Genomic DNA, 15,740 nt, shown 5'->3' with positions numbered 1-15,740 from the left:
TGGGGGACAAAGCTTTCCATTGGAAGACTTTACACACACACACACACACAGACACACACACACACACAGCTGTGGAAAAATTAGAAGGTCTTGTCTGCTAAGGGCAGTGATGGGACAGAAGGGATGCTGTGGCACGTCCGCAGGGCACACCCCTCCCCTCTCCACTCCCACTGCCTCTGCCATCAGGCTGTGAGGAGCTGTCCATCAGCTCCTGTAGGCAGCGCTGCCTCTAGCCAGCAGGCCAACTGACCTCTCACCCAGCCCTGGGAGGGTACGGCTTTGTAGGTGCGAGGGGGTGTTACTGATGATTCTGCTGGGACAGTCCCACATGAGCCGGGACCAGCCCCGAGAGTGCCCGTGTGGGTCAGGACGGGGCCCCGGGGACTTTGCCCGTCAGAGATGGTCACAAATCGCAGATTCAGTCAGAACAAGGCCATTTACTGCCCCGTCTGGGAAAACCGTCAAAATAAATACAAGTTCACGAGGACTACCATGTGAACGGCCTCTTGGGGTGGCGTCCTGGAAGAGTGCACGACCTGCACATCTGTCCCTGGCCGTCCTGTGCTCCGAGGAGGGCTCGGGCTCCGTGCCATGGCTCTATCTGTCAAACGTGGGAAATGGACAGCCCGGCCTCAGTCATTTCACCTGTGATCCTGCTTTTACAACAGGAAGGTGGGGTTTCCAACCGCTGCAACCTGTAAACGTGGGGATGGCGCGTGTCGAGGCCGGAATTCAAGTGGGGGTGGGAGCCCCAGGGCAGCCGTGGCCGCTGCGGTCTGTCTCACACAACATTTGGGGGTCGCCTGCTGTCCGGGGAAGGGGCTTGAGCCCTTCTCCCACCAGCCTTCCTCCTGCTCTGGGGCCCGACGGCCGTCTGCACAGAGGCCTCCAGCCACCATGTGGAGGGACGCACAGCGGCCCCGGGTCTGGCCGACCTCAGTCTCTCCTGGCAGCGGGCCTGGAGGTCTCTCTGCGGTGCTGGAGCGAAGAGGCAGTGAGGTGGGCCCGGGGGGCAGCCCGGAGGCTAGGCCAAGGCCAGCGCACACCAGGCCTCCTGGCGCAGGGCCCCGCCGAGGCCAGCCTGGGGGCCCAGGTCTGCAGAAGGCAAGGCAAAGTCCTCGGGCTCGAACTTGAACTCCAGGTGGCTGGGGGCCAGGGGGTCGTCCACCTGCGCGGAAGCCTGCAGGGAGAATGCGGCACGCCTGAGGCTCAGGAACAGTTGGCCTGCCCGCTTGAGGTCGGGAGCCCGATGGCAGGGCGATTTGCCCTGAGGGGCCGCCTCAGCCCCTGGAATGGGGTGGGGACCCCTCGTGAGGATGAACATGGTAACAGGGCAGGGCTCTCAGCCGGCGTCGGCCACAGGTTGGCTCCCGGCACCAGCAGCCAGCTGTGTGTCCAGCCCCGAGGCTCCAGGTGGGCCTGCGGGGCCTCTGACCTGGCCGGGTACCAGGGTTCCTGCAGGACGTGCCTGGGAGCCAGCTCTGGGCACCCCACCCTGTCCTCCTTACCTGGGAGGTGATGCTGGGCCCGGGGCAGGAAGGGGATGCCAGGCTGGGCTCCGGTTTCAAAGTGGTCGCTGAGACCTCTGGGTCAGGGACAGAGGCCGGCGGGGAGGCTGTGGTGTTCCCCGCGGACCCTGGGAGGGAAGGCCGGGCATTTACAGAAGCTGCTAGATCTGGCCGCCCTGGCCACACCGGGGTGGGGGTGCAGGGGTGTGTGGCTTCCTCCCCTGGACCTCCCGCCCCACCGCTGGGTGAGCCACCCCAGCCCCTCCCCAGCCAGAGCCATCCCAGGGGAGTGGGGGGTGTTTCCACTTCAGGACGGTGATGCTTGCGCCAAACGTGACCGTCTCACGGTAGAATGTGAGACACTCGACGTGACTGCCCCACGGGAGGGCCTGGGGGCCTCTGCACCTGAGGAGCCCTTGGTCTTGGCGACGGTCTTCGGCTTCCGCTTCCGCGTCTGGATGCTCTCCTTTTTCATCGCCAGGGGCCGCGGTACCTGACGGGGCAGGCGGGGGTGGGAGGCTAGTCCTGTCTGTGCTCACCCCTGCGGCCTCTTGCACAGCCACCTGCCCTGATCTCAGCCCCACAGAGCCGGTCACCCCTACAGCCCTGTTTGGGGAGCTGCCCCCACCGGGTTTGGTGCTTTCCTCCGGGCAGAGCAGGGAGAAGCCCGTCCCACCCCAGCCTCCCCGAGCCGGGGGGCCAAGAGGGCTCTGGGGGTGTCCGGCCCCTGCCCCGGGCTGAATGGCTGCGGGGAAGCCACAGGGATGCTACGGCTTAACATGTGAGCGCGGTGCGGGCCACGGCGCCACACGTGCACAGGCGTGTACAAGCTCAGCCCAGGCCCGGCCACTCGCCTGGTCCCGCAGCCCCACTCACCCCGTGCAGCTTCATGTAGAGCCCGCAGGCGTTGCACACCGGCTCGCCGTCCGCGTTGCGCCGCCACAGCGTGGTGGTGGTGGTGTGGCAGTTGGTGCAGCAGAGGCCGGCCCGGCGGGATGAGGACTGTGGACGGGACGCTGGGTGAGCTGGGCTGGGAGCCCGGGGCCCTGTGGCTGCCTGGGTCCACGGGGCAGCTGCACCCGGATGGCAGGGATGGGCACTGGGCTTGGGGCTGACCGGCCCCTGGGCTGGGCACCATGTGGGGCTGGGTGAGAAGGCCTTCGGGCACTAAGGTCGTGAGGCCTGCCTGGGATTCCCTGGAGCTTCGACCTGGTGCCCCGAGAGCTCTGGGACAGGTCACTTCACCTTCTGGGCCTCAGCTTCCCCGTCAGTAAAATGGGGGTGACAGTAGACCCGCCACAGGCCCGCTGTGGGGTCAGGATCTCGTGAAGAGCCCAGCACAGACAGGCCGCTGGGTTTCTGTCGTGCCCTTCACCCTGCATTTCTGTGGTGAAGCAGCACCCGCAGGGGCCACAGGGCCCCCCTCGGGTCAGGCCCCAGGCTGCCCAGTCAGGGCGCCTTCTGAGCCCCCGGGCCCTGCCTCCCAGGACTCGGGGTTCTGAGCACACGCTCGGCTCAAGAGCCCTGCGCTGGACCGTGGGCTGCGGGTCCCCGCGGCCCACACCTGCCCTTGCCACTCACAGGGCTTCGCGCTGGAGCAAGAGTGGAGCCGCCGGAAGCTTCCAGAGGCCTACCTCCTCCCCAGCAGAGCTGACGCCCAGGCCTGCAGGTCCATATCCGACCAGGGACCCCAAACCTCCCTGCACGGGGGGCCCCCAGACAGTGCTAACTCGGGAATCTGGACCTGACAAGCCCGGGGGTCCAGGCGCTCTGCCGGGCTGGCTGGAGAGCACCTGTTGGAGGCCTGACTCAGGCCCTCCCACCCGCTCAGGGTCCCCGAGCTCCCAGGCAAGGATTCTGCCTGACTCACGTTTCAGTGTGTGGATGGGGTCCTGCCCCGGCAGCCTGGGAGCTGCAGACTCTCTATGCCAGGCCCAGGGCCCCCGGGAACCTCCCTGCCCTCCCACAGCACAGCCTGCAGGGGCACACCCTCCCTGCCCCGTCAGACCTCGTCCTCGGGGGTCAGCTCTCTCCTCCCCCACGGCCCCTGCTCTCGGACGGCCCAGACCTGTCTGATCCTTTCTTTCGTTTGTGTGGCCCCTGCCTGCTCCAGTCCTGCCCCCTCGCCTGGACCACCGTGATGTGGGGTCTCTACCCCGACCTGCCTGCGGCAGCCGGGGTCAGACCAAGTCACACGTGCTGCGGTGTTCCGGCGGCACTTCGGGGCACCAGGACAGAGGCCCACGAGACTCCACGCTCACAATCACCCCGTGGACGTGCGTCCTCTCCTCCGTACTCTCCGGCCCAGGGCCGAGCCAGAGGGAGCCCAAAGTGAGATGGCTGAAAGGAGCCACCCAAGGCATCCGTCCTGGGGTAGGGCTGCACTGTCGGGGCAGCCTCAGTTTCCCTGTCTGTCTGCAGTCTCTGGGGGACGTCCTCCTGCGCTGCCAGCTGCCAGCCGTGCCGACCGGCTCCTGCCCACCCCCTGCCCCTAGGCTGTCAGCCGTTGGAGGCCACGGGCTCCTCCTGCGACTGGCCCGGGGATGCGGGAGAGTGGGGCCCGTCTGGAGCCCCCTCCCCCCGCTGTTCCCAAGAAAACGCAGACCTGCAAACGCCTGGCCTCCCCCTCCCCGCCCCGAGGCCCGCGGCTGCCAGAGGCTCCAGGGAATTCCTCCCTGTCTGATCTAAGGCTGGGCCTCTGGTCTCCAGGCAGGACTCTGCCCCAGGATCCGGGACAAAAGGGCCACGAGACACGGAAGGGACGCGGCTCGGAGGCTCCAGAGGGAGGGCAGGGCGGGCGCTCCCGGCCTCCTCCGGCCGGCGGCCTCCGGGCCACGGCTGTGTGGGGCCTGAGGTCCAGCCCGGCCCACGTCTCCCGCGGTCTCCCCGGGGCGCCCGGGGGTGGGACCTGCGCACCGCCTGGAGTGGAGAGAGCTGGAGGCAGGCCCAGGCCCAGCAGAAGTGGAAGGGACAGACCGTGGGACACACGCTGAGGCAGGGGCCCTGGCCCTGGAGTCAAGCAGGTCCCCAGGCCGAGCGCCTCCCTGGGACGCCGGCGGCCACATCCTGACCTTGTCTAGAGAGCAGCTGCTTTTACTGGATTCGATTTGAGTCTCCCCCTCCCGGTCCCCTTCCCTCCCTTCCGTCTGCCTCTCGGCCGCCAGGAGCTGTGCCCACAAGGAGGCCCCTGCCCTCCCGGAGCCCACTGTCCAGCGTGAGGCAGAGTCTCCGCCCAGCCCTGCCGCCGGCCCCGCCCAGGACCCCCGGGGCCAAGTCCATCCACCTTCCTGAGGTGAGAGGAGGCCTTGGGACCTCCCCCGGGTTCCCAGACGTAGCAAACAAACAAACAAACAGGATGCCCAGCTAGACGTGATTTTCAGATAAGCAGTGAATACTCTGTGTAAGTATGCCCCCCGCAATACTTAGGACATATTTATACTACAAAGCTCTTCCTTGTTTATCTGAAATTCACATCTAACTGTATATTCTGCATTTAATCTGGTGACCCTAACCTACCTCCTTGAGCCCCATCATGGTCCCCACCTCCAGCTGTGCCTTCAGACCAAGGGGAGACGGTGGCCTGAATGGCCTGAGGCCTCTCCCCCGCAGTCCAGCTGGGACCCTCAGCGTCTTTCACAACGCTTGTTCCCTTAGAGTTCACGCTGTCATCCCATGTTCCAAGAAAATTTTAGCAACCTTGCAACGTAGGAATCACAGGAATGCTGTCTCCTTGGTCGGCCAGCCAGCCGTCAGGCCACTTCCTGCTAAAATCCTTGGGACTTTCCCGGTGGTGCAGTGGTTAAGAATCCGCCTGCCAATGTCAGGGGACACGGGTTCGATCCCTGGGCCGAGAAGATCCCACATGCCACGGAGCAACTAAGCCCGTGTGCCACAACTACTGAGCCTGTGCTCTAGAGCCCGTGCCCCACAAGAGAAGCCACTGCACTGAGAAGCCCGCGCACCGTAACGAAGAGTAGCCCCTGCTCGCTGCAAATAGAGAAAGCCCGGCGCAATGAAGACCCAACGCTGCCAAAAAAATAAATTAAAAAAAAAAATCCTTACAAACACCCCCGCGAGGGTACGCAGAGACCCCTGAGGAGGCTTCACGTCAGTGATGTTTCCAACAGCATGCCCGCACGGCTGCACACGTGGGCACTGCCGCAGACACACGTGCAGCCCCAAGCGTCTCCCCCAGTCGCCTGTGCATCGCAGAAACAGCAGAGCCACGCGCACGGCAGGGGTGGCGAGGAGAAGCCACAGCAGGTGGGCTGCGGGCAGGCAGGTGGACGCCAGCCTGGTGGTGCGAATCCATCCCCCGCACCGTAGGGTGCAGGGGGACCTGGAGGCCACGTCTGAACCTTTCTACAGCGCGAATTACAATCGAGAAACGGGAAACTACATTAAAATCAAGACAATGGGGAAAGAATAACCTTGAAAAACTTCTCCAGTGTTTGCACATTTATGTTTCCATCCCCTCAGCTGCCTGCGTCTACAGAGGGAAACTGAGGTTCAGACAACGAGGGGCCGGAGGCGCGGGGGTGGCCCTGGGGTGGGGCCGCCTCCCTGGGGCTGCAGCCTCTCTCTGTCCCTCCTCACAGGTGGGCCAGGCAGCCAGGCCTGGCCGCTCTCTCAGGGCCCCTAACCACCCGGCCTCTCCAGACTGTTTTGTTTTTCTTTTTTGATCTGTTCTTTTCAAAAGAAGTGGAACTTCAAAGCCAGCAGCAGAGCTGACCTGAGCTCCGGGCTCCGCGAGCGTCCGGACATCAGTGGAATCAGGGCGGTGGGCGTCGCGGAGCCGGGTGGGGGGCGGGCGGAGACGCGGGGGGCGCGGGAGAGCGGGGAGCAGAGCCGCGGGTGGGAAAGTAAACTCTGCAGGCGGCAGGCGGAGTAGCAAAGACACTCCCATTTCGAGCTGGTCCTCCGGACGCTCCGGGCAGGGGAGGCGCAGGGACACGTCACCTGACGGAGGGTGGGAGTCCCTGCTGCTCGGCGGGCTGTGCAGGAGGAAACACCCGGGTCGGCGAGCACTGGGAGGATGCTGGGCCCTCCGTGGCACTGGCCACGTCCCAGAGCTGGTGCCAGAACCGGCTTCAGGCTAACGAGCCTGCTGTCCGCGGACCGTGGCCGCTGGGCTCTGATGTTTTGGGGTCAGTCCAGGCTGAGTGGTGCTCGTAGAGCCCTTGGCCGCAGGGCGGACACACAGGGGTCAGCGGAACCACGGCGACCACCCCTCCACCCGGCTCGTCTACACTGACGGAAGCCTCAGGTCAAAGGTGTAACCTCAGCCTGTGACCAAGGACGCACACGGGCGGCAAAGGGTGAACAAGACATGGGTGCCTGCTGGGAGGCGGCCGCACACTCGTTATCCGCACACGCCTGTGCTCTTGGTGACGCGCTTCTAGGATGTTCGGAATTATTTGAAAGAAGGGTGGGATGCGTTCTTCCTTGAGAGGCCCCGCCTGGGGTACCCCTTCCGCCCGCACGTGAGGGAGAAGGAGGCAGTGGAGTGGGAGCAAGTCTGGGGCGACCGGCACGGCGCCCCCGTGGCCAGGAGCACGTGGACCGGGCCCTGGTGTCAGGACGCCGAGACTCTCGGGGTTTTCACGGCGAGCCCAGCCCTGCCAGGACCAGCCACCGCGCAGGCGATGGGGCCGCCCTCCCTGAGGGATGGGGGGGCACCCCGCGGCCAGTCGGAGGAACCCCCCGAATCCTGATGAGGGCGAGATGGGGAGCAGAGGGGCCATGCCCCCCTCAGCAAACGTGTCCTGCGTGTTCTACACGCAGATCCGTGTGGGCCTGGACTGGGGGGCAACTGGGCTGCCCACCCTCCGGGCCCTGTGAGCTTGGGGAGACGAGCAGGGACCACTCACCCAGGAGCCCCCCCAAACTAAGCGTTCCCCGACCCCGCCCACCCACAGCGCCGGCCACGGCCCTCCAAGTGCTCTGTAAGCGCCGTCCAGTTTCTCTTTCCAGCAGGCAAGGGGGCAGTTCCTGAATTCATCTCACAGGGGCCTGGGCAAGAGGACTCAGGGCAGGGACGGGGGACTCCGCGGGAGTGGGGCGCTCGAGGGGGCCTGAAGCGACCGTCCTGGCCCGAGCCCGGGGCCGCCCGCCCGCCCGCCTGCAGGCGGCACGTCCAGGGAAGTCGCTCCGCGTCTCGGTGCCCGCAGCGGTCATCCGGCTGCTGTGAAGGTAAGTGCCTCCACGTGCAGATGGCAGCCCTGGCCCGCCCACCCCCCACGCCGGGGATTTTCTGCTGGGAGGTGAGCCCGGAGAGGGGTGGGGGCGGGGGCAGGGAGCCCCGCCTCTCCTGCTCTGCAGCGTGTCCTCCGCACCGGTTCAGGGCTTGGCCCGGGGAGAGTGTGGGGAGCGCGGGGGGGAGGTTCAGAGGAGGGGGCTGGCCTGCCGCTTGGGGTCAGGTCTGAGTCGCAGCCCCCAGGACCCTCTCCCTTGGCCTCAGTCTCCCCTTCCCTGAGGCCACACCAGTCGCCAGCCCGGTGCAGCGCACAGCGTGGGTGGCGGGAGGTCGGGGGCCTGCAGAGCCCCAAACCCCGGGCCAGGTCAGAGAAAGACAGACAGCAGCAGCTCTCAAGCCGCCCGACCGAGTCAGTCCTGCTTCCCGCCTCCCCAGTCTGGGGCCTCAAAGGGTCCAGCCCCGGTGCTGCCACAGCCCGGGCTCTGAGTTTCCAGCTCAGGCCTGCACCTGACCGCCCCACGGCCCAGACCAGCAGCCGTGGCCACGGAAAGCACCTCCACACCTGCCAGAACCGTCCACCTGGCCCTACCGGGCTCATCCTAGCGTCAGCCCAGAAACACACCCTGCCCGGACCCGGGACCGGGAGCCACCTCGGCCTCACGGACTCTGCAGAGACGGCCGACATCAGCGGGCCTGCCACTTATGTGCAGAATTACTTGACCATCAAAGTTCGCCTGTGAAATGGCAGAGAACAAAGGAACCTGAAACCTGAACGCAGCTCCTGGGGACTCTGCCCCGCTGGGGGCGAAAGTCAGGCTCCCAGCCTCTACTCGCTACCCAGCCACAAGCAGAAGGAACCAAAAGTGAAAACAAGTTTTGCCCAGCAAACAACCACAGACCTGGTCTCGTCCCATCCCTGCTGTGTCGGGGCGGCCCAACGTCCCTCCCCTGTAGCAGTCAACATCCTCCAACAAAGCAGCACCCGGCAGCCACTCTCCCCTCCAGCCCCATCCCTGGGGCTCACCCCTCCGCCCCTGCCCCCACCTGGCCAGCCCAAAGCCCCTTGGAGCCACAGGGCTGGGCCCCCAGCCCGCACGGCGATCGCCTGCCCAGGAGACCCCGCAGACCCTGCGGGCGCGGCCCCCGGCGCAGGGACCCGTGGCGGCGGGCCGGCGCTGTCCTCCTGCCTGGGCCTCCTGGAGCTCCACCAGCCCCCACCCGGCCCGCGGCCGCCCACACTCACCAGGCGCTTCTGCGGCCGCACGAGCGGCCGGTTGATGCCGTTCATCTTGTGGTAGAGGCCGCAGGCGTTGCACAGGTAGTGGCCGGTGCCGTCCCGGCGCCACAACGGCGTGGAGAGGGCCCCGCAGTTGACACACTCGCGACCCTCACCCGGGAACTCCTCCAGGAGGTCAGCCGCTGCGGGAAGGCCGCTGGGTGAGGCTCTGCCCCTTCCTGGGAGCCACCCTGCTGCAGCACCTTCTCCTTCCCTTCCTCTTTATGCCTTTATGTTGTTTCAAAACCTATTTTATCTACCTTTGTTTTTTGTAAGTTTAAATTTATACACAGTGACGTTTGTGCCAGGCTTACGTCATGTGCCAGGGCTGCCTTACGTGGCTGCGGGAGGGTCAATGAAGCCAACCTCAGGGCGGGTGACGGGGAACTGCCCCGCTGCCCGCGCGGCAGCACCAGCATCCATAATTCTGATCCCCTGGGGAGGCAGGAGTGTCTACACCGGCCGAGGACCAGGGCCTTGTCCTCTGCAAAGTGGGTGGATCTGGAGGGGCGGTGGCGGGGAGGCTGAACGGGTTCGTGGGGTCCCACGAGGACCGCGGGGCCCTCACGGTCGGCTTGCGCGGTCTCAGCACTGGCCTCCCACTCGAGCGGCACACATGGCCGTGGCCGCCGCGAGGACTCCTGGGCCCCTGCAGACCTGGCCAGGCGCTGGCGACACTTGGGCGGCCGGGCGCCGGTGGGGGCGGGGCTGGGATCAATCACCGCCTGGCCGGGGGTGGGCGCCAGGCGTGGGGCAGCCGGGCGGCCCGGCCAAGTGGATCCCGCTTCCTGCGCCGAGGAGCTGGGGGCGTGGCGGTGTAGGCTAAAGGCCTGGGGCAGCAAGAAAAGGCACGGCCCCCAGTACTGGGGGTGGGGGGGGAGAGCCCGTGGAGCCCACTACTCAGAAGGGGGGATGGGTAGCCATTCTCCGGGCCTGGAATCCGGTGACTCAAATCTATACCCTGGAGAGCGACTGAAACTGGGTCTCAAATTAGAATATGTAAACATTCTAGAACAGAGATGAATGTGGTGGTTTACTTAAATAAACCGGTATTTTGAGCTTCAAAAAAATCATTTCTAAAACTTTTCATAAAAACGTTTAAGATACAGGCTCTAAATGGTGCAATCCCGGAATGCTGGGTTGGGATGAATGAAACGTAGAAATACATGTGTGTGTGAAAAGGAAATGGGGACAGGGTTTTCATCTCTGGGTGGGTGAGGTGGTGGCAGCTGCTGGGTTCCACTCAGGTTTACACGGGCCCCAGGGGGTTCCAGGCCCACCCCACGGTGGTGTGCGTCTGGGCTGGGACAGCCCTGACTCCGCGGGGTGCATTTCGTAGGGTGCGGGTTTGCACTCAGGATCCTAGCCAGTGGAACCGGCTCCCAGTCCCGCACTCACCGAAGGGGGCTCTGCGGCCCGGGAGGCCAGCCGGGTGGCCCTGCAGGCCGTGCAGGGCGCTGCCGTCCAAGGGTGCAGAGGCCCAAGACGGGGCCACCTCGGTGCTCAGGTAGGCCGGGTACGCGGCGGGGTAAGAGGAGCCCACGGGCCGCCCGAGCGGGGCCGGGTACTGCTCGCGAGCCAGCCCCGCGCCCTGGAAGGCGCCGCCGTCCCGGGCCCCTGCGCCGCCGCCGCCGCCGGGCCCCGGGGGGCTGTGCGCAAACGGGAAGGCGGTGGCCCCGGGCGGCAGCGGGGCGGCCGGCGCGTGCGGGCCGCCGGGGCCGAAGGCTGACGAGTCCGCCGCGGCCGCCTGCGCCCAGCCCGGGTGCGCGGCGATCGCGGGGGCCTGCGGGCCCGGCTCACACGCCGTCAGGTAGGGCAGCATGGAAGGGACGCGCGCCGGCGGCACGAACACCGGGGAGCCGGCGCCCGGCGTGTGCAGAAAGGCCCCCGCATCCGCACGGGCAGCCCGGCCGGGGCTCGGGGCCAGCGCCAGGCTCTGGTACATCTCCCCCGGCGCGGCCCTGACCTGCAGGGAAGAGGGACGGGCGTCGCGGTCGCGGCCGCTGCGCCCCGCAGGTGCTGCCGCCTCGGGCCGCACTCCTCGCTCCCGAGCCCGGCGATTCCCGGGGCGGGTCCTGGAACCTGCGGGGACAGACGGCAGGGAGCGGGAGCGGCCCGCGGCGGCCCGCGGGGCATCCCGGGCGCAGCCGGAACGCCGAGCTCCCCCGCTCCGCGGCCCTGGCGTCGGAGGTTCCCGGGTGGGCGCGGCGGGGGCTGAGGAGGAGACCCCCGGCAGGTCCGCAGGGCACAGGGTCCGGGCGCCGGGAGAAGGCGCCGGGCTGGGGAGGGGCGCGCGGCGCCAGGGCGGGCTGGGCACTCACCGGCTGGTCGTGAGGACCGGAGGGCGCGGCGGGCGGCGACAGGCGGGCTGGAGACTGGGAGCCGGGGTCCGCGCGGCTCCGCAGGGAATCCCGGGTGCCGGCCGCCCCGCCGCGCCGCCCCGCCCCGCCCTGGCCCGCCCCCGCCCCGCCGCGCCGCCCCTTCCCCCCCGGGGCCCTCCCCCTCCCCCGTCCCCCCTCCCGGCGGGGTCAGCGCCGGGGCTGCGGCCGCGGTGCCACGTGACCGGAGCCGGGCGCGCCGGGCTCCGCGGGAAAGGCCACGGGACGCGCGGCGCGAGGCACCCAGCGCCGAATCCCGGCCGAGGCCGGCGACACGAACCAGCCAGGTGCCCCGCGGGGCCCCGGGGTAGTCCCGGCGCGGAGACCTCTCTACATTTATTTTTTTTTATTTTTTGGCACACGGGCTTAGTTGCTCCACGGCATGTGGGATCTTCCTGGAGCAGGGATCGAACCTGTGTCCCCTGCATTGGCAGGCGGATTCTTAACCACTGCGCCACCTAGGAAGCCCCTCTCTGCATTTATTAAGGGCTTTCACAACCCCCCAGCCCTCCCTCCTCGCCAGCCCCAGGCTCCCGCTAAGGCTGGCTTAGCGTCTGTGCCGTCTGCGGGTGCGTCGGTGACCCTGGCCTCATTCCATCACCGACACCGTAGTGGCGACCCCCCACTGCGCCCCTGGCCTGGGGCCCGGAGCAGGGATCCGGCTTCCAAAGGCACCTCCCAGCTCCGTTTCCCTGGGCTCAAGCCGCTGTAGTGTGGCCCCTGCGTGCACGAAGTCCAGCAGGAGTCCCACAGTTTCCTCAGCTTCTGACCAAGCAGGGCAACTGCCCCACTCATTCCCAGCTTGGGGGGGCGCAGGTCGGGGCGCAGGCTCCATCCGTGCGCTGCCTTTCCCCAAGGTCCCCGCCCAGCTTCTCGCCTCCACCCCTAGCTGGGACTTTCCCAAAGAGGCTCCTCCAGGCACCAGACGTGTGGGATGGCTGGGTCTGGAGGAGGCCCTGGCACTTCCCGGCGGGCCCGATGGTAGCAGCGCCTTGGTGAAATGGGCCACGCGAGCAGCTTTGCTGACGGATGAGCCAAGCCTCCCCAGCAGGCCCGCACTCCCTCAGCCAGTGACCCAGCCTAGAGCAGGTGCTGGGCGGCCAGGCCGGGTGGGAGCAGGGCTCACCAGGGGCCCTCGCTGCTGCACTTGGGGCGTGAGAGTTTTCCATTTGCAGAAATGGGCCGTCTCTTCTCCTAGGGCCAGGGTGCCGAGGACGCTGACCAGGGCCAAGGCGCTTTTGGAACTGCGGAGGCGTGGGGAGGCTGGGCATTGCTCCTCTGCATGTGCTCTGGCACCAGGCTAGAATTCCGGGTGCACATCGGGCCACCCAGGGCCCCTGCAAGGTGGCAGGCAAGGCCCCCACTCTCACCCTGGGGGGGACCCCACAGAAGGTTCCGGGTGGGCTCCGGACTCTTCACAAGCCTTGGCGTGTGCCACTGGGAAGGGGAGCAGCGGTCTTAAGGATCCCCTTTACCGTCCGCTCCCAGCCCCTCCCCCACACTCACCCACTGCGCGTCACTGCGTCCTCTCCCGCCCTCAGGGCCCGGGGATCACGCTGCCGCGATGGACTCCGATAGTACCTGCTCCCTATGTGCTCCCCTCGGGGGTCCGAACCGGCCCCTCGCCGACTCCCCCCCCCCCCACCCGCCTGCAGACCCTGCCGGTGCATCTGGAAGTCTCTCTCTTTCTCTCTTTGGCAGTGGGCAGGGCCCCAGGAGAGCCGAGCGAGGGCCCCGAGCGCTCAGGGTCCTGCAAGCTCGCGGTGCCAAGGCCCCGTGCGCGCGCGCCAGGGCGCGGTCTCCCCAGAGAGGTCCGCGAGCAGAACTCGCGCCGAAGTCGCAGCACCGCGAAGCCTGAAGAACCGGCGCTGCCTCCGCGGCCCTCAGAGCCCAGGGTACCGACAGCTTGAATGACTCGGGAGGATGCCCCGCCTGCAGCGGCGGTGCGGAGACGTGTAAAAGGGGAGTCTCAGCTCGACGGGGGCTGAGACACCCCCCCCCACCCAAAAAAAGATCCAGAGGAAAATGGAGGATCCACAGCAAACCTGGGGCCCTGCGGGGAAGGGGAGGTTGGAGGGGAAGGGGACGGGAGGGGGAGGGGGGAGGAACTTGTCTTTCGCTTGAAATAAATCCGGTAAAGTCCAGGAGACCCAACGTCAGGTGGGTGCTGTGTCTTGCCCTGTGATGTTTCCGTTTGATTCTCACACCAGTTGCATGAGGTAGAGAATGTTGTTATTATTCCTACTACAAATGGGGAAACAAGGCACAGAGAGGTTAGCTAACCTGCCCAAGGTCACACAGCTAGTAAAAGAGGTAATTAAAACACGCTGCGAATGCAAAATATACATAAGGAGGCAATCTCTGGTCACTTTTTCTGTATTAACAGATCACTAAAATGGACATGTATTTTTAAAAAAATAATTAAAAGGCTGAGACTATTTCCTGAGGTGGCGGTGGGGTGGCAGAAGCTGCCCCTAAATCCCTGGTCTCCGGAAGGAGATTTACTCTTTAAAAGCTCCTCCCAGGCTGCCTGCTGGGTGTGAGGGCTGTGCTGTCACCCAGTGAGTCTCCACGTGCAATGGCCCCTCCAGGCGGGATGTGAGCTCCCCGCCCCGCAGCAGGAGAAGCAGAGGCGGCTGGTGTGTTTCCCCACCGCACCAGGCTGCACAGCCTGCTGCCACGTGCCTGCCTTGGGGCGTGGTGACAGGGTGGCAGGGACATGCTTGTCTGTGACAGCCTCTGGACCCCTCCATGAGCCCTGCTGCCTGAACCAGAAAGAGAGGCATCTCAGCCGAAGCTACGGAACCAACTTCCCTGCCCACCCACCCGCACCTTGCCCCCAAGTCACCTTCTGATGCTAAAGGACCTGTCTTCCTTCTGTGCAACTGTCCCTGCCAGGCCCCCAGGGCCCCCCAGGAGGGAGCCAGGAGCCCCAGTCCACCAGGACCTCCCTCTCCCTGCCAGTCCGTCCAGCTGCAAGCCTGCCTCTCCCCTAGGCCTTGGCCCATACTGCTTCCCAACTTGGAGGATCCTTCCTTTGCCCTCTTCTCTACTTCTGAACTCCTACACATCCCTCAGTACCCAGCTTGCAAGTCCCCTCCTGTCTGTGGCCTTCCCTAAGCTGCTGTCTCCCTTCCCTCCTGCCTCCTCCCATTTTGTGGTTGTGGTTCCTGGCCTGTCTCCCCACCAGACCCTGAGCCTCGCGGGAAGCTCTGGGGAAGCAGGTCAGGGCGTGAACTCAAAGCATGTCGAGCTGTACGAACTGCGGTGAGTTGCTTTTCTCTCTGTACCTCCATCCATCTGTGAAGTGGGGGTGCCTGCCACACTGGCGTGGGGAGGGGTTGGGGGAACTAGTTACTGCAGCGTCTCCGTGGGACGAGCACACAGCGGGCACTCGGCGGGCACTGGGCGTGCGCTGAGAGGAGGCCAGGGGAGGGGAGAAGAGGGCTGGGGCCCCAGGATCTCAGCTGCAGCCAGGTGGGGGCTGTGGAGGTGTGTGCTGGGGGTCCTGGGAGCAGGGCTACTGGGGTGGGTGAGGGAGGCCCGGGAAGGACTCTCTGCCCCAGAGGTCGGCCGTGGGTGAGCCCCTGCCTGCCCCCAGGCGGCCCTCTCTGGGCACCTGGCCAGGGCTCACCTGGGGGGTGCATCTCTGAGGTGGGGACCCTACTCCAGCCCCAGGAAGATAAGACCGTTGGCTTGTTAACCCCCTGGTGACCAGGCAGAACTGAGATCCTCGATTCCAGGCCTGTGAGGGGCTGCATGCAGGGGTCTTGCGGAGAGGGATGGCCAGGGCCCGAGTGGCTGTGGGTGGCGGGCCTGGGAAGGGGGCAGGGAGGGGGCAGGCTCTCACAGCCTGCCGGGCTCCGGGTGTCATTTGCCCAGCAGGTGCCTCCTCCCAGCCCCTAACTCAGAGCTTGGGAACCCCTAACTCAGCCACATGTATTGGAAAGGAAAACAGGCCACATGGGGGGGGTGCGGTAAGGAGGGGTCAGGGCCTCCGGACCAGCTCCCGGGGGGGACCCAGGCCTCTCCTTGGACGCCTCGGGGCAGCCCAGGGGCGTCTGCCCCTCACAGGAAAGGGCTCCTGCGGTGCCCACACGACTTTGACCTCTGGGAGGCAGAGCCCGTCCAGCCGCGGGGAGGGTGGCAGTGCGGGAACCAGCCCCCTGGGGTGCGGCTGTCTGGGCCACCTGCCAGAGCGGCCCTCCCCCACCCCAGCCCCGGGGCCTGCCCTTCCTATGGGGGGGGGCTCGGGGAAAGAGGCCCGAGCTGGCCGTGGCGGAGGGGGTCTGGGTGGGGACAGACTTGGAGGTCAGAGGGAGGTCTGCGTCCTCCCCAGGTGTTCAGGTAAGCCCGGTGCCCCCTCCCCTAGGGTGGGAAAA

The 15,740-nt window shown here is 66.3% G+C and overlaps 1 protein-coding gene across 1 annotated transcript; it reads right to left on the bottom strand.

Moving 5' to 3' along the window:
- Positions 1 to 1,024: 1,024 nt before the first annotated feature.
- GATA5 (GATA binding protein 5) lies at positions 1,025 to 10,928 on the bottom strand. Its single transcript, XM_057703890.1, has 6 exons — positions 10,379 to 10,928; positions 8,948 to 9,123; positions 2,385 to 2,510; positions 1,914 to 2,001; positions 1,509 to 1,636; positions 1,025 to 1,180 (listed from the first exon to the last, which is right to left on the bottom strand). The coding sequence occupies exons 1-6, from the start codon at positions 10,923 to 10,925 to the stop codon at positions 1,025 to 1,027; spliced, it is 1,221 nt and encodes a 406-aa protein (XP_057559873.1). The 5' UTR covers positions 10,926 to 10,928.
- Positions 10,929 to 15,740: the final 4,812 nt, after the last annotated feature.

Source organism: Hippopotamus amphibius, chromosome 12 (assembly GCF_030028045.1).
Source record: "Hippopotamus amphibius kiboko isolate mHipAmp2 chromosome 12, mHipAmp2.hap2, whole genome shotgun sequence".
Lineage (NCBI taxonomy): Eukaryota > Metazoa > Chordata > Mammalia > Artiodactyla > Hippopotamidae > Hippopotamus > Hippopotamus amphibius.
This window is presented reverse-complemented; position numbering and strand designations above follow the sequence as displayed.

Excerpts from the sequence above, each read along its gene's own strand:
- GATA5 (XM_057703890.1), bottom strand. The coding sequence starts at position 10,925 with ATGTACCAGAGCCTGGCGCTGGCCCCGAGCCCCGGCCGGGCTGCCCGT. Across the intron at positions 2,002-2,384 it reads TCTACATGAAGCTGCACGGG|GTACCGCGGCCCCTGGCGAT; the intron begins GTGAGTGGGGCT and ends CTGCCCCGTCAG. Across the intron at positions 1,637-1,913 it reads CAAGACCAAGGGCTCCTCAG|GGTCCGCGGGGAACACCACA; the intron begins GTGCAGAGGCCC and ends CTTCCCTCCCAG.